The 17,682-nt window shown below is 40.9% G+C and overlaps 1 protein-coding gene across 5 annotated transcripts in view; it reads left to right on the top strand.

Annotated features, from left to right (window-relative positions):
- Positions 1–17,682, top strand: part of Zgrf1 (zinc finger GRF-type containing 1) — a 53,645-nt gene that overhangs the window by 35,600 nt on the left and 363 nt on the right. For all 5 annotated transcript variants that reach the window (XM_040751819.1, XM_040751822.1, XM_040751821.1 and 2 more), the window contains 8 exons: positions 1,077–1,236; positions 5,950–6,027; positions 7,164–7,311; positions 10,017–10,144; positions 12,614–12,737; positions 16,126–16,302; positions 16,435–16,569; positions 17,248–17,509. In XM_040751819.1, the coding sequence (XP_040607753.1) occupies positions 1,077–1,236; positions 5,950–6,027; positions 7,164–7,311; positions 10,017–10,144; positions 12,614–12,737; positions 16,126–16,302; positions 16,435–16,569; positions 17,248–17,509 (1,212 nt within the window). The remainder of the gene's footprint in view (positions 1–1,076; positions 1,237–5,949; positions 6,028–7,163; positions 7,312–10,016; positions 10,145–12,613; positions 12,738–16,125; positions 16,303–16,434; positions 16,570–17,247; positions 17,510–17,682) is intronic.

Here is a 17,682-nt window from a genome sequence, read left to right as displayed (position 1 = left end):
TGCCTACCTCTGCTCCCAAGTGCTAGGATAAAGGGTATGTGCCACCACTGCCCATCTTCCCCATAGTTTTTTTTTTTTAAACTTAAATTTAAACTAGAAATCAAGTTCTTCACATGTCAGTTCCAGGTCCCACTCCCTTTCCCTCCACTCCTCCCGTGCCCTCCCACCAATCTCTCCCAATATCCCCTCCTTTCCCCAGGGAGGGGGAGTCCCTCCATGGGGGTGTCCATAGTCTGTCATTTTATCCAGGGCAGGGTCTAGACCCTCCCCCAAGAGTTCAGGGTGAGAGTGCATCTCTCATTGTGGGATGGGCAACCCCCCCCCCATAGTTTTTCTAAGATACCCACTCTTACAAGCCTGTCCTGTTGTTTAAAAATCTGCAGTGTCTGGCTGGGCAGCGGTGGTGCACGCCTTTAATCCCAGCACTGGGGAGGCAGAGGCAGGCGGATCTTTGTGAGTTCGAGGCCGGGCTGGACCGACAGCCTCCAAAACAATACAGAGAAACCCTGTCTCGTAAAACCAAAAGAAAAAAAAAACTGCAGTGTCTGTCTGCCAGTTTCAGGAGAAATTTCAAAATTTTTAGCCATAGTAGACATGATTAATCTTTTTTGAGACAATATAGCCTGGCTATCCTGGAACTCACAGAGATCTCTTTGCCTCTGCCTCCCGAGTCTGATTTATCCTATTGTAGTTTATCCCTTTGCCTACCCCCAGCTTCCTTTCTTGCCTCTTTGCTGTATACCTTTGGAAATTTCTAAGAGTGCTGTCAACATGCTTAGCTGACTTTTCCTAGACTGTTGATGTGGAATTCTGGGAGACTTGCCATCTCCATCAAGGCAAAGATAGATTGTCGTCCTTCTGTGGTCCCATAACAGTGTTACCCTATTATCATATCATTATCTCTTTACCTATTTATCCTGTTGATGGTAGCCTTATTAAAGATAAAAATGTTTTCTTTATACTCTTCCATAGCACATAGTAGGCACTCTGTTTTTTGAATAAATTAATTAAATGAAGGGGAGTGAGATAGAGAAAATATTGCTTGTACGTTCATAAAAATTTTTATGAAATTTTAGGTGTTTTTGGAGCAGGCAAAAGCTATTTGCTGGCTGTGGTGATTTTGTTCTTTGTACAGCTGTTTGAAAAGTATGATGCTGGAACAGTTGGAAATGTAAGGCCATGGAAACTTCTCATTTCTTCTTCCACTAATGTAGCTGTTGACAGAGTGCTTCTTGGGTAAGTATGATAACTGATATTTTATATTATTGTTGAGAAGCAATCCACTGTGGGCCCCTGGTGTCCATATGTATTCTTGCTGCTTGACAAAAATACAAGGCCATTGCTTCTGACCCAAGAGCTATGAAGTAGTAGCAATCTAACTTAAGTAGTAATTATTCATTTGTCTGACAGTTTGTGATAAACAGTTTGGAATAACACTATAAAATGCAAGTTCAGCCAAGAACATGTAGGACTGGAAGTGTGTTGCTGGGGGAGGCAATGAGGTATGAGCCCTAAGCATTCCTTTGAAAGGCATTTCTCAGGGTTGCAAGTTGGACTGATGGTAATGTCTTCCTCTGGAATTAAAAGGAGGATTGCCCACTGCTTATTGCTAATTGTAGTGAATTTCCAACCTTATTACTCCTTAACTATACAGTTGAACCCATTACACGTACAGACATCTGTTGAGATGCTCTACATCTCCTGGTGGAGCTTGGGGACCAAAAGACTCAGCACGCACATGGTGCTTACGCTATTTCTTGTTACAAGTAAAAATCCTTTCCCTCTGACTCAGAGGGTTAGGTTTGTTATCATAGATGTAGGTTAAAATCCAATCTCCAAGGCAACAATTATAGAGCCTTCTCTTGCTTATGCACCTGTATAAGACACATTAACATAGCTGAACAATGTAAGTTATATCACTGTTTTAATAACAGGGATACAAAGAAGGCAATAACAATATAAGTAAGTACAAATAGAATTTTTAATTTACTCTCCCTCCGTGTGTGGTACAAGTGCATACCTTTACATGTGGATAGATCAGAAGAGAATGTCATGTCCTATTTTATCCTTTGCCTTATTACTTGGAGACATAGTCTCTTTCTGAGCCTGGATCTAGCGCTCTGTCCCTCACAGTGTGAGGTTACAGGCGATTGCGTGATCATGTTAGGTTTTGTTTTCTAATGTGGTACTAGGGATTTGAGCTCAGGACTCATGCTTGCATGGCAAGTGCTCTTTTCTTTGTTTGTTTGCTTGCTTGTTTGTTTGTTTTAATTGCAAAGGACCAGTGAGATGGCTCAACAGGTAAAGCATTTACAAACAAGCCTGATGAATGGATGTACATGTGTGCCCAAATTGGCATGAGTGTTCATACACAGAGACAATAAGTATATTTTTAAATGCTGAGAAAATGCTCAATATTTATCAATAGCTTAGATTTATCTGAATTTCAGCATAAACAGCTTTTTATTTTTTCAGAAAATTCATGACTCATATATCTAGTCCTTTTGTTTACTCTCTTTGTGTGTGTGTGTGCCACAGCAAGCATGTGGAGGTCAGAGGACAACTTCAGGGGTTAGCTCCAGGCCAAGGGTAGTATCTGATGGCCTTTTCCTGGCTTTTCAGGTACACGTGGTATATGCACATACATTAAGGTAAAAACAAATAGTTAAAAAAATAAACCTTCAAATTTTTTTGTCAGGTGTAATGGCACAAGCCTTTAATTCCAGAACCTGGGAGACAGAGGAAAGTAAATCTGTAAGCCTCAGTCTAGCCTACATAGTAAGCCCCCAAGTCTTATTTGGTATGTAAGCGTGATGTGTGTAGGCACACATGCTGCATTACTTGTTTTGCAACCAGAAGACAACACTATGAATTTGGTTTTGCCCACTAGCATTACATAGGTTTCAGAGATGGAATTCAGGTTGCCAGCTTGCATGGCAAGGGCCTTTTACCTGGTGAGCCATTTCCCCAATCTTAAAATTAACCCTTTCATCAAATTAATGTGTATGCTGGTGTTCCAGAGGGCTGGTGTTGGTTTCCTAGCACCCATGGCAGGTGGCTCAGCTCCAAGGGATCCAACATCTGTGGCCTCCAAGTTTGCCTGTACGCACACACACAGATACATGCATATAGCCAGTTAAAAATAAAAATAAATATTTTGAAGAAAATATGTAGATTATATATTTTACATTTCTTCATGGATTTTGGGTTTTTGTTTTGGTTTTTGGTTTTTCTTTTTTTTTTTTTTTTTTTGGTTTTTCGAGACAGGGTTTCTCTGTGGCTTTGGAGGCTGTCCTGGAACTCACTTTGTAGACCAGGCTGGCCTCGAACTCGCAGAGATCCTCCTGCCTCTGCCTCCCGAGTGCTGGGATTAAAGGCGTGCGCCACCAACGCCCGGCATGGATTATGTTTTCAATCCATTCACATTTACTTTCTAAGCATGGGGTTCAATAGCATGGCATTATGTGTTGTTTCATGTCTTGCCTTTTAAAACAAAATTTTAATTTGCTTTTTTCGTGAGACAGCATCTCATTCATATACCTCAGAGTTGGCTCAAACCCACTGTTTACTAAGGGTGACTCTCCTGCTAAGTGCTAGGAAGTCAGGCATGTGCCGCTTGCCCAGTTTATGTCTGATTTCTCTTTTCAAACTTAAAGCTTATTTTGGACTGGGGATGTAGCTCAGGGGCAAAGCACTGTCCTAACATGTGTACCACATGCATGTGCACACACATCTACTGGGCCTTACTCCCTAGCTGTCCTGAAACTTGCCCTTTAGACCAGATTGGCCTTGTACTCAGAGATTCATCTGCCCTGCCTTCTGAGTGTTGGGATTAAAGGTGTGCAATACAACACTCAATAACTTTTCATATTATATGCAGTGATTTGCTGAATTATTCAAGTGATTTTTAACCAGTAAATTCTAAAATTTAACCAATATGAATTATATTGTGACAAAAATCTTTTACGTCTTTGTATCTTTCTAAATCTTTGTTTTTTTAAATAAATTTTTAAAAAACTATGTGTGACAGAGACAGAAGTAAAAGAGACGCACAGAGAGAAGGAGACAGACAGCTAGATGGATGGACTGTGGGCACACTTGTGCCACAGCACATACATGGAGGTGGGAACAACTTTCAGAAGTCTGTTCTCTCCTTCCTTCCACCATGGGTTTCTGTGGATCAGACGTAGCTGGTTTGGCTTATACAGCATGCTCTTTGCCCCACCAAGCCAGCTGCAAGTTTAGGAAAACGTCCTAAGCTAGGGTAAAAATTAGAAACATCGTAAGTTTCTCAATATATTTTATAGAATTGCCCATTGGGAAAGTTTTGCTATTGTGCACTCTCATGAGAAATCTCAGAGTGACTAAGGATAACATTTTTTTAAAAATCTCTCTTTTTTCTTTTTAAGATAATGAGGAACTACCTGGGACTTAAATGGAAAGAACAAACTTAGATTGCTTAGCCTGAGATGAAAATTTGCATGAGACTGTTAGAAAGCACATACTGAGAGGTTAGGATGAAAAGGGCAGGTAAACACTGAATACTTAAAACACAGGAACTCTGTGCACTCTTTTGTGTCCCTGCCTCCCTCCCTCCCTCTCTTTCTGTGTGTGTGCACATGAGTGTGTCCTTGCCAGCGGGGCACAACGAAGGTCTAGCCCACGGGATCTGGAATGAGGGGACAGGAGACAAGAGAAATGGACAGCAATACAACATGGCTGATCAAGCTGCATTTAATGAGAATTTTGTACAGGCTTATATTGGGGAAATGAGGGAGGGGGATGGGGCATAGGAATGCAGGACAATGAGGGAGGGGTCATTGCCTAGTAACCAGGCCACTGAAGGTGAGCTGATAACAGGTGTTGGCAAGGTGAAAGGGTCGCAGCAGGAGGGGTTAAGTGATCTAATTGTGGAATGTTACCTTTTGCCATAAGCTCTTCCTGTGAGCCCAAGTTCTATTCATTAGGAAGCTGGGGAGAGGATGGACTATTCTTAAAAAAGGCAGGCAATAGTTATAAGAGGTTCTAAATAACAGTGATTGCTCCCAACGTGAGTACACATTAGCACACAGTGCTGGGGATAGAATCTGAGGCTTTGTGCGTGAGTGTTCTTCCACTGAGCTACACCCACAGCTATTTTTAGAAGGCTGTTTAATGCTTGAATCTGAAAAGGACCTGAGATGTGTGAATCTGTAAGTAAGATGGATGCCTCAACTGCAAATAGGCTGGGTTCCTCCATTTCTTCAGAGTAAAGTATCATTCTTTTGCATTGGAACAAGCAATGTCTTTTGTGATGGTTAGAATAAGACAAAGTTTTGTTTTGTTTTTTAGAAAAAATGAAAGCATGGATAAATATAATACACACTACCCTATAGTATCAGTGCTCTGAGAATACTGCCTCTACATTGTTACAGATTTAATAAAAATTTGCACTGAAAAATGAACACGAGCTATTTCAGATAGACAAGTAGCTAACTTTTCTCTAAACTGAGGTCTATTAGTTACTTCTTACTCTGACAAAGTAATTTAAGGAGGAAAGGTTTATCATGTTCCTAGTTCCAAGGTGCAGGGCCTCCTGGTGAAATCATGGCAACAGTACCCATGGGATGGTGCCCCCCACAGTTAGGATGGGACTTAGGTTAATGAAGGTTTACCTCTAAGCCAATTTTAGATCTAGTCAGACTAGGAAAGGGCTATGAATCAAAATCTGTTATATGCAAACGCTGTGCTTTTTGTCAGCATTTTGGGAAACTATGTTAATAGGGCTGTAACTTGCTTTAGTTCTCTTTAAGTTCCCATTAAGCTCACATTAAAACAAATAATATGGGGGAAGGTGGGGACGGGAGAAGGGGAGGGAGGGAGAACTGGACTTTGTAAATCTTTCATGTAAACATGAAATTCAGTTTTACACTCTGTGAGGATAATATCTTCTGTCTTATTTTCTTTAAGGCTTCTCAGTCTTGGATTTGAAAAGTTCATCAGAGTTGGGAGTGTTAGGAAGATTGCCAAGCCAATTTTACCTTACAGGTAAGACTGCTAAATCCAAAAGTTACAGAATATTCTAAGAAATATGAAAATGGGCTCACCCCAATATCTGCCAAGGAGGTAGGGGGCAGGGGAGCTGCAGGTCTCCACAGCACAGGGCCGCAGTGGGATGCCCAGGAAGAGTCCCAGTGAGGGCCCAGCATCGATGGAGCAGCAGAAGCCTCCAACTAGACTAGTGATGCTTTTCAGTGAATGCCTGCATGTAAAAGTGTAGGGCTAAAGGATACTATGTGACTCACTGTGTCTGTCACACTGCAGCTTCCATGGTGAGATTTTTCCCTTTCTTCCTTTCTCTTTTTCCTTTCTTTCCTCTTAAATTTTATTTTGTTTTAGCTGGGTGGTGGTGACGCACACATTTAGTCTCAACATTTGGGAGGCAGAGGCAGGTGGATCTCTGTGAGTTTGAGGTCAGCCTGGTTTACCAGAGCTAGTCCCAGAACAGTCTCCAAAGCTACACAGGGAAACCCTGTCTCAAAAAACAAAACAAAACAATCATTTTGTTTTATTTACTTTTTTGGCAGGGGAGAGATGGGTGCAATCGGGATTGGGAAGCATGATGTGAAAGACACAAAGAATAAGTAAAAAGAAAATTAAAGAAAAAAGAAGTATGGAAATGAATGCAATGTTTCTTAACCTTATTTGGCCTTTGAAAAGATAGCATTAGTTTTTTGGTAAATTAGGAAACCTAAGCAGACAGTTATTTATTTATTTAGATTTTTCAAGGCAGGATTTCTTTGTGTAGTTTTGGAACCTGTCCTGGAACTCACTCAGTAGACTAGGCTGGCTTTGAACTCACAGAAATCCACCTGGTGGGTGTGCCACCACTGCCCAGCCTAGGTAGAAATTCTAACATAGAGTAAGCCAAAGTAGATATGGTGGTGCATGCCTTTAATTCTGGCTCTTGGGAGGCAGAAGCAGGTGAATCTCTTGAGTTCATAGTCAGTGTCATCTCCATAGCTAATTCCAGGACAGCTAGCACTAGATAGTGAGATCTTGTATCAGAAAACAAAAACAAGCGAACAAACAAAAAAGTCTAATCTGTTTTATTCCTTGTGGTGTATCAGAGTGTATAAGAAATGAAATAAACAAGGAATATTCTGTCATGTTTTGAACTTCAGCTTGCATGCTGGCTCAGACAATGAAAGTGAACAATTGAAAGAACTCCATGCACTCCTGAAGGAAGAACTGACTCCTACAGAAAGGGTTTATGTGAGAAAAAGCATTGAGCAGCATAAGCTGGGGACCAACAGAGCCCTGCTGAAGCAGGTGAGGTGGAACTGTGTCCCTTCCTGTCTTGACTTGTGTGCTCTGCGCGGACTCTCTTTAGATGTGTGTGCTCTGCGCAGACTTTCTTTAGATGTGTGTGCTCTGCGCAGACTCTCTTTAGATGTGTGTGCTCTGCGCGGACTCTCTTTAGATGTGTGTGCTCTGGGCAGACTCTCTTTAGTTGTGTGTGGCCTGGCCAGCAGGGCACAACGGGGTCTAGCCCATGGGAACCTGGAATGGTGGAACAAGAGATACAAGGAACGAGCTGCAAGATTTTATTTTCCTTAGGCGTGTTATATAGTAGTTAAGGTGGGGATTGGGGGTGGGTGTTACCTGGTAATCGAACCAAGGAGTGTTGATAGTCGCCACCATCGAGGCTGAGCAGCAGGAATCGAGGTGTTAGTAGGGTAGAGGTGAGTTTCTGAATAACCTAATTGCAAGAAGGAGGATTATTAATTAATCTAACTGCAGATTGCTCTCAGCTATTCCTGTGAGCCCAGGTTATTCTATCAGGAGGTCACTCATCTACCACAGGATATTCTTTCTCTAAGCTGTCTTCCTGTGGGGGAAGGCTGAATGGGCTGTTGGCATGGGCTCTTGTCAGCCTTTAAAGTTTATGTAATGATTGCTCCTGGCATGTGTGTGCTCTGCTCAGATTCTCTTAAGATGTGGGGATGGAAGCTCTTAGATTCAACAGGGTGTGTGCCTGGTATCCCCACAAACTACCCAATGTATGTGCCTGTGTATCCCCACAAACTAGCTGGTGCATATTTTTTTAGTTTTTTTAGTGGATGTGTAGGTATCTGAAGAAAAGAGAAGAGAGTTGGATCCCTTGAACCTGGAATTATAGGTATTTGTTAGCTATCCATTGTGGGTGTTGGGAACTGAACTCAGGTCCTTTGGAGAAGCTGTAGGTGCCTAATCTACTGAGCCATCTTACTGACTCCCAGATTTCTTTTTAAAGGTAAACTTTTTTCTTTTGTTGTTTTTTTTTTTTTTGAGACAGGGTTTCTCTATGTATCCCTGGCTGTCCTGGAACTTGCTGTGTAGATCAGGTTAGCCTCAAATCCACAGAAATCCATCTGCTTCTGCCTCCTAAGTGATGGAATTAAAGGTGTGCACCATATCTGGTCTTATTTTTTAAATTACATTTGTGTGTGCATGCATGCATGCACATGTGCCATAGCATGTGTATGCATGGAGGTCAGGAGACGACTTGCAGAGACTTTCTCCTTCCTCCATGTTGGTCCTGGGGAGTGAACTTGGGTCACTGGGCTTAATGAAAGAATAAAAGCCCACATGATATAGTTATTGTGTGTGATGAATTTTGTTAAGAAAATAATGATTATAATTTTTTTCTTAGGCTCTATGGGGCAACAGTTGAGAACTCTATTTTTGCTGGCTAGGTTTATTGAAAAAAAAAAGATTGGTATTGGATGCTCTGAAAACATGCAAGTAGATTAAGCACATTGTACAGATGTATTTAGGAACACACATATATAACAACAATTAATGAAAAAAGAGGCCATGAATTTGAAAAAGAGCGGAGGGGCTCTATGGCAGGCTTGGAGGGGAGAAAATGATATAATTATATTATAATCTCAAAAAATGAGTTTTTAAAGATTTATTTATTTATTTGTTTCATATATATGGGTGTTGTGTCTGAATGTATATCTGCACACAGGACATCAGATCTCATGGGACTACAGTTACAGATGGTTGTGAACTGCCGTGTGGATGTTGGGAATTGAACTCGGGACTTCTGGAAAAGCAAGCAGCTAGGGTTCTTAACTGCTGAGCCATCTCTAGTCATAAAAAGAAGTAATTTTTAACAAAGAGAGATGTGTTTACTTGGACTACTCTTTCTATCAAGTGTCATACTGAAGATATTAGGAAGGGAAATGGATGTGCATCTATATATATCATTCATACAATATATATATGTGTGTAACTCACAGATACTGGACCAATAACCATGTCTAATTTAAAAAATTCATAGATTATTTTATGTATATTATATAATTAAGTATTAGCCTTTCAAGCTTTGTGCCTTGAACACAATGGTATTTTTATATAATATTTAAGGTTTATATAATTCAGATACACTAACAGGTAAAAATATACTTGAAGTTTATTTTATTTGAGTCAGGAACTCACTGTGTAACCCAAGATGCCCTTGAATTCCTGATTCTGTTGCCTCAACCCCTTGGGTACTGGAATTACAGGCATGCCCTGCTTAGACAGTTACCTTCTTAAGTAATCACAGTGCTATCGTGTTCAGAACTTAAGCAAAGCATGGTTTCTTGGCATATTCTGCATGGATCAGTGTGGATAAAATGTGTATTCTAATAATTCAGGCTCACCTAGAAGATAAAGGAAGACATGTCATCCTTGAAGCTTCTTGGACCATTTACACTCTAATATCTTCTTTTTTTGTAATGTCACAGTGAACATGTTCTTGCTTGTTTTCTGTAACACTTAGTCTTCTGACTTAGCCTTCAAGTTCTTTGGTATATTATTGATTTACTTTTAATAGCCATTGGTTAATGATATTTTTTGTTTGTCTGGGCATGGTGACTCAAAATCATAATCTCAACACTCAGGAGAGAGGTTGAAATCGGAGGTTTTGAGGCTAAACATAGACTACATAGTGCATTGTAAGCTGTCCTGGGCTACCTTGTCTCAAAAACACATTTTTTTTAAAGGTTCGAGTGGTTGGCATCACCTGTGCAGCCTGCCCATTCCCGTGCATGAGTGACCTTAAATTCCCTGTGGTTGTGCTGGATGAGTGCAGCCAGATGACAGAACCAGCCTCACTGCTTCCTATTGCAAGGTAACCCAAGACTCTTCCTAAGAGTACACAGAGGTCAGCTTTTCAGACCGTTCCTGAATTCAGTCTCTCGGCAAACACTTGTGAGAATTCTAGAAATTCAGTTCCTAACATAGAGAGAAACTTATTGAAGTAAATATATCAAAATTTTGTGAGCTTATTATAGTTTAGCCATTGGGATCACAGTCCTTAAAGCCATAAGAGCAATGGTGCTAGAACAATTGTAGAACTTCCCAGATTTGTCAACTAGATTAGTGGTTCCTAACTTCACTGGGCAGTGTCCTCCAGTTCCCTTCCTTTTGTGATTTGATGGTTTACCTTTTGAAAGTATTTTTTTTAAGTTTATAAAAGATTGTATAGAAAAGCAAGTTGTTGCAGAGAGGGAGGAGTGACGAGCAAAGGGGTCAAGACCATTCTGGAGAAGCCCACAGAAACAGCTGACCTGAACAATGGGAAGCTCATGGACCCCAGACTGATAGCTAGGAAACCACCATAGGACTCTCAGATCCCCTGAATGTGGATGTCAGTTTGGAGGTCTGGTTAATCTATGGGGCCTCTGGTAGTAGATCAGTATTTATCCCTAGTATATGAATGGACTTTGGGAGCTCATTCCACATAAAGGGATACTCTCTCAGCCTAGACATATGGAGGAGGGCATAGGTCCTGCTCTAAATGATGTGACAGACTTTGAAAATCCCCCATGGAAGTCCTCACCCTCCTTGAGGAACAGAAAGGGGATAGGATAGGGGGCCGGTGGGGGGCAGGGCAAGAGAGGAGGGAGAGGGAACTGGGACTGACATGTAAAACAAGTTTGTTTCTAATTTAAATTTTTAAAGGAAAATAAATAGAAAGAAAATGAAAGTTTGTCCCCAGATTTTTAAAAAAGATTTATTGATTATTATGTATACAGTTTTATGCCTACATGTATGCCTGCAGACCATAAGAGGGCACCAGATTTCATTACAGATGGTTATGAGCCACCATGTGGTTGCTGGGAATTGAACTCAGGATATCTGGAAGAACAACCAATGCTCTTAACTTCTGAGCCATCTCTGGAGCCCCTGTCCCCAGAAATTTAAAAGTATAAAATCTAAACCTTTATAGCCAATGAAAAATTGTGCTTATAAAGCAAACATGTGGATAAAACATGTGTTTAATGTGTTTCCTTGGTTTAACCCCAGTATCATAAAGTCTAAAAGTAAAACATCTCTTAAGGAAGATTCCTCCACAGTTAGACTAGGAGACCTTGCTCAGTCCCCAGTTGATGAGTCAGTAGGACACCAGGAATCAGGGCACCGGGAGTCAGGAGACTCCTGGGCATGAGATTTTTAGTTTTTTACTGAAATGGTACTGGGCAAGCAGGATGATTTGGTCACTCTGCAGCAGCCAGGTTTGGAGGTTCACTGAGGCCCTGGGTGGAGGACAGAGCTGTAACAGTTCTGTTGTATTCTAAACACACCGTGGCCTTCATTTGATCCTGTAACAGCCATGCGGAGTTACTACCTCCAGGTTACTGATAAGAATGAGAAGCAGGGAGAGTCACAGATATGATAGGTAGAGTTGAGATTTGGATACAGGTTTGTCTTTGAAACTAGAACCTCCCTACACTGTCTTGTTCCTACTTAGAAAGGCATTTTGTCCTGAGGGTCTTGTTTATCTCACTTCTGAAATGGAGTTTAAGCGAAGGAATTCCAAGATAACTTCAGAGTTTCTGGGGTCTGAAGATCACTGTTTCTCAAATGTGTTCTGTGAAACACTAACTATGTAGGGTTAAGGAATGCCTAATATATTTTATGTGGAAAAAAATGTAAGCTAAGTGAAAGTGTGGGTGTCCACATGGGCGTGTGTCAGTGCTCTCCCATGTGTACTCAAATAGATGTGTACATGTGGAGGCCAGAAGTTGACATCTGGTGCATTCCTTTGTGGTCCTTCACATTAATTTCTTTTCCTTTTTTTATTAAAAAATTACTTTTATGTGTATGAGTGTCTTGCTCATACATCTTTGTATCATGTGCATCCTGAAATTGAATAGAGTTATGAACAGTTGTGAGCTTCCCTGTGGTTGCTAGGAATCAAACCCTGTCTTGGCAAGAACAAGTGCTCTTAACCACTGAACCATCTACACCTTATTTTTTGAGATAGGATCTCTCACAGAATGCACAGCTCACCATTTCAGCTTGTATGGCCAGTGAGTCCTGGGGTCCTTCTGTCTCTTAGCTCCCAGCACTGGCATTACAGATGTGGACTACTGCTACTGTGTCCAGCTTTCACAGGACATGCCAGGGGTTTGAGCTCAGATCTTAAAGCAGTCTACCCACCGAACATCTGCCTAACCCAAGAGTCCTTTCTTGCTAGCTCTTGGGACACTTTCTGCATTTGAATTCTAAGAATACAGGTTGTAAAGTGCAATGAATGATGCTAGTATGCCTTTTCTCTGTGCTTAGATTAATTTTCTAAATTGTTTCTTTTTAGGTTTGAGTCTGAAAAGCTAATTCTTGTTGGAGATCCCAAACAGCTGCCTCCTACAATTCAAGGTTCTGATGCAGCTCATGAAAATGGATTGGAACAAACCCTTTTTGATCGTCTCTGCTTAATGGCATGTACTTCTAATTACTTCAGTTTAGCATTGACTGTATACTGTGAGGGTGGGTAAAGAATGGAGATACGGTACCTCATCCTTGGTTTAATAGTCTATAACTGGAGTTCTTTGCAGAGTATTCATCTGAAAGACAAGTGGAATCCTCTTGTTCTAACATACCTTTAAAAAGTTGTTTCTCTGTGTACATCACCTTCCATTATCCATGAGTGTTCCACTTAAGAGGAACAGTGAGGTGGCATTTCATCATAGTACCCAGCAACTAATACCTCTATCTAGGTACCCAGTAACCACTATCTAGTTCTAACCCCCTCCCACACTAGACAAAAAAGATACTAAAATTTTTATTTTTTAGCATGCCAAAAACATGGTTTTCACTGTGACATTTCACTCATGCTTACATGTCATTCTCTTTTGTTTCTCTTTGCACCCCCAAGCTCACCTTTTTTGTTTATATTTTCATGCCCCTTCTCTCCCACTCCTATTGGTCTCCATCATCCCCCTTCTGCTTTTGTGACATATGTATTCCATTTCTCTCTGTTCCTCCCTTCCTGCTTCCTTCTGATAGTCTTTCTACATTTGTGTCCTGTGTGTGTATGCATGTAGTGTGTGTGTGTGTGTATGTATGTATATAATTTCATATACGAAAGAAGTACAATGTTTGACGCTCCAAGTCTGTCTCATTTCACTGACATTCTGATTTCTAATTCCATCCATTTTCATACAAATTACAATAATTTCATTTCCTTATAGCTGAATAAAGCTGCTATATGTATGTGCCATCTTTTCTTCTAAAATTTGTTTTGGTGTGTGTGTGTATGAGACAGAGAGAGAGAGAGAGAGAGAGAGAGAGAGAGAGAGAGGGAGGGAGAGAGGGAGGGAGGGAGGGAGGGAGGGAGGGAGGAGGGAGGGGGAGGGGAGGGGAGGAGAGGAGAGGAGAGGAGAGGAGAGGAGAGGAGAGGAGAGGAGAGGAGAGGAGAGGAGAGGAGAGGAGAGGAGAGAGACAGGTGGAGGTCAGAGGACATATTTCGGGAATTGTTTCTCTCCTTCCACTGTGGGTCCCAGGGATTGAACTCGGGTCATCAGGTTTGCATGGCAAGCACTTCTACCAGCTGAGGCACTTCACTAGCCCCCATGTTTTCTTTATTTACTCCTCTATTGATGAGTGATTAGACTGGTTCTATAGTTTTTGCTTTTGTAACTAGTGCAATAAGAAACATGACTGTGCAAGTATGTCTGTGGTTTGCTGTGACTTACAGTCCTTTAGGTAAAACACAAGGAATGTTATATCTGGATCATATTTGAATTTGTAAACTTAAGGAAAAGCACATATTTATATTTTTAAGTTGTGTTTTTTAAAAGGAACTTCTATACTGATTTTCCATAGTTGCTAAATTGCTTTTCACTTCTACCAATGTGAGACCAAAAGGTTTCCTTCCCCACGTGTTCACTGGCATTTGCCACCATGTGCTTGCTTTTCTTTTTTTTTAATTTTATTTTTGAGATTGTATTTGTTTTTATGCATATGAGTGGTTGCTGCATGTATGTCTGCACCATGTGTGTGCAGTGCCTGCAGAGGCCAGAAGAGGGCATTGGATACCCTGGGCCTGGAGTTAAGTGGTTAAGCTGCCATGTAGGTGCTGGGGTCTTAGCTATGGCATGGCCTCTCCAGTCCCCGTCGTGTATTTTCTTGATAGTAATACCGACTGGGTGAAGTGGGGTCTCAAAACAGTTTTAATTTGCATTCCCTAATAGCTAAGGATGGTGAAGGCTTAATTTTATTTTCTTCTTACATTTGCTTATTTTGGGGCAAAGTAAGGGGCTCGCATGCCATGATACAGGTGAAGTCACAAGACAACAACATGATAGGAACCCCTACCACGTGGGCTCCAGGGATCAAAATCAGATCTTCAGGCTTGGCAACAATTAATGCCCTAGGATGGTAAACACTTAAATGCATTTATTGACCATGTGTATTTATCTTGAGAACTGTGTAGTCAGTTTTCCCATTTAATGATGGGTTAATGGTTGAGTTTTGGCACTTTGGGAGCGCTCTGGAGATTTTAGAAATTAATTCCCTGTCAGATGTATAGTTGGCAGATTGTCTCCCATTCACCAGGCTCTCTTCATTCTGTTTATAGTTTATGTTGCTATGTAGAAAACTTCAATTTCATGCCATCCCACTTGCCGCTTCTTGGTGTTACATTTGCATCCTTGTCCCTGCCTGTACCTCCTCTAGCAGCTGCAGAGTTTCAGGTTTTATACCGAGGTCTTTGATCTTTCCTGGATTAGGGTTTTTGCAGGTTGAGAGACAGAACTTTCTTTTTTTTTTTTAAGATTTATTTATTTATTACATATACACTGTTCTGCCTACAGGCCAGAAGAGGGCACCAGATTGAATTATAGATGGTTGTGAGCCACCATGTGGTTGCTGGGAATTGAACTCAGGACCTCTGGAAGAGCAGTCAGTGCTCTTAACCTCTGAGCCATCTCTCCAGCCCCAGAACTTCACTTTCATTCTTGCTCTTGACGGTGTTTCTCCCCAGCACCAGTCCTGAAGAAGCTGTCTTTTTAGTGTGTGGTTTGACATCTGTGTGGGTTCACTTCTTGATGCTTTATTCTATTTGACTGTGTACCAATATTATCGGCTGTTTTGTTACAGTGGCTCTGTAGCAGTTTTCGATCGTGGGGTCATTAACTCTACACTTGCTATATAAGTTTGTTACTGACATGCTTTGCATCTACTCAAGATGTTTTAGTAACACCAGGAAGTTTTGTAGGTAGTGTGCCCCGGAAGCTTGCTGAGGTGGTGAGAGCTGGAGCTGCCGTGAATATTCTGAATTATCAAGGAAGAAAGTGAACAAACTGACCGTAACTCTTGTGTGGTAGCAGGTGCTGAACTTAGGGTGTGGTGTATGTTAGGCAACACATTGCATTGGGCGACCACCACAGCCCTCTTTTCACTTGGCACTTTGAGACAGTCTCTGAGTTGGCCTTGAACTCCTTGTTGAGTCTAGATAGAGCTTGCACTTGCCATCTGCTCACCTTAGCCTCCCTAGAGCTGAGATCACAGGCTTATACACCAGGCCTGCCTAATATTAAAGGGCCTTAGTTATTAGGCCAGACTCCAGGAAGATTATAAAAACATAATGTTGGGGGAGTGAACACTAAGATTTGATTTACTCTATATTTTATGGTTTTATAGTCTATGAACACATTTTTTGTAACTTGTTTTAAATATTTTATCTGTAATCTGTTCTCTCATTGTTGTAATTTATCTTAAGAATGTTGACGTAACATTAAAAAGTTTTAAATATGGTTTCTCTTTCTCTGGGAAAAAGGAAATGCTGTATTTAATTTTTTGTTTTCCTCCATCTAAATTTCTTAGGGCCACAAGCCCATTGTGTTGCGAACCCAATACCGCTGTCACCCTGTGATCAGTGCCATAGCTAATGATCTGTTTTATGAAGGAACCCTGGTGAATGGCATTTCAGAGACAGAGAGGAGCCCTGTAGTGGAGTGGCTACCCACACTATGTTTCTATAACGTCACAGGAGCGGAGCAGGTGAGTGACATCAGGGTTGATGGGAATCACTATATTTCTTGGTTTAATTTTATTGTTGTTGTTTGTATGGTTTCCCTGAGTCTTCCCATGGCCTTTCTGGGAAGATAATTTCGGATCTGTTTCTTACTCCAGGTTGAAAGAGAGAACAGCTTTCAAAATGTGGCAGAAGCTGCTTTTACACTCAAGTTAATCCAATCACTGATCGCAAGTGGAGTAGCGGGCTCCATGATTGGGGTGATAACATTATACAAATCGCAGATGTATAAGGTGTGTGCTACATGCGATGATATTTGTCACATATTAAACATTATATTCTATGATATTTGATATTACATTTGCAGTAGGTGCCTGAGACTCTGGACTGTCATTTGTGTACTTAAAAAAGAACATTCTGATGTATTTTCTGGCCTGGATTTTTTCTGCATAACTCAATGTAAACCTAACAAGGCTTAATTAAATTCACTTTACAGCTGTTGGGACAAAATGCAAATAAACAGATTAGAGGAAGAAAATGTGGTGTATGCTTTGTGTCTGGGGACAGATGGAATTGAGACTCTGTTTTGCAAAATGTTTTGCATTTATTACATTTCATCAGTAAATTAAGGATGAATACCAGGCATTAATGTATGTAAGATCCAGTTATTTCTAAGTACAGTCTCCTAATCTTTTCTCTCTTAGTATTTCTTCTTTTTCATTATTAGCTACTTATCTGCTCAAATTAACATATATAAATAAAATCCCTGCAATAGGTTAATCATCACTTGGTTATGCTTCATAAATAATAATGTCATTTTTAATTTTAGAAACCTTCTACCTAAATTCACACAGCCATAAGAAGGAAATAAAAATGTTCCTGAATTAGTTTTCTCCGAATGGTTGTGTTGATCAGTGTGGGAACTAAGTTTTTCATCATCTGTACTTTATGAGCCTGTCCTTTCTCTACAGATTTGCCATTTACTCAGTGCTGCGGACATGGACCATCCTGATGCTAAAACTGTGCAGGTGTCCACTGTGGATGCCTTTCAGGGCGCTGAAAAGGAAATCATTATTCTGTCCTGTGTGAGGACAAGACAAGTAGGATTCATCGATTCAGAAAAACGAATGAATGTTGCATTGACCAGAGGAAGGAGGCATTTGTTGATTGTGGGAAGTTTGTCCTGTTTGAGGAAAAATCGACTGTGGGGGCGTGTGATCCAGCACTGTGAAGGTAAAATAAAAATGTCCTCATTTCAAGCATTTTTTATCAAACCTGACTTTGGGGGATTAATCCCTGGGTGGTTTGTGAGGAACAGCTAGGGCTCATGTCCCTTTGGGAGATGCTTGAAGGGACAAGGACGTGGAAACCCCTGTAAAGAGCTGTTCTTATGTTCTGTATCTTTT

The sequence above is a fragment of the Mesocricetus auratus genome, unplaced genomic scaffold, assembly GCF_017639785.1.
Source record: "Mesocricetus auratus isolate SY011 unplaced genomic scaffold, BCM_Maur_2.0 Super-Scaffold_100009, whole genome shotgun sequence".
NCBI classification, from domain to species: domain Eukaryota; kingdom Metazoa; phylum Chordata; class Mammalia; order Rodentia; family Cricetidae; genus Mesocricetus; species Mesocricetus auratus.
Note: the sequence above shows the minus strand (reverse complement) of the source record. Positions and strands in the feature narration are given on the sequence as shown.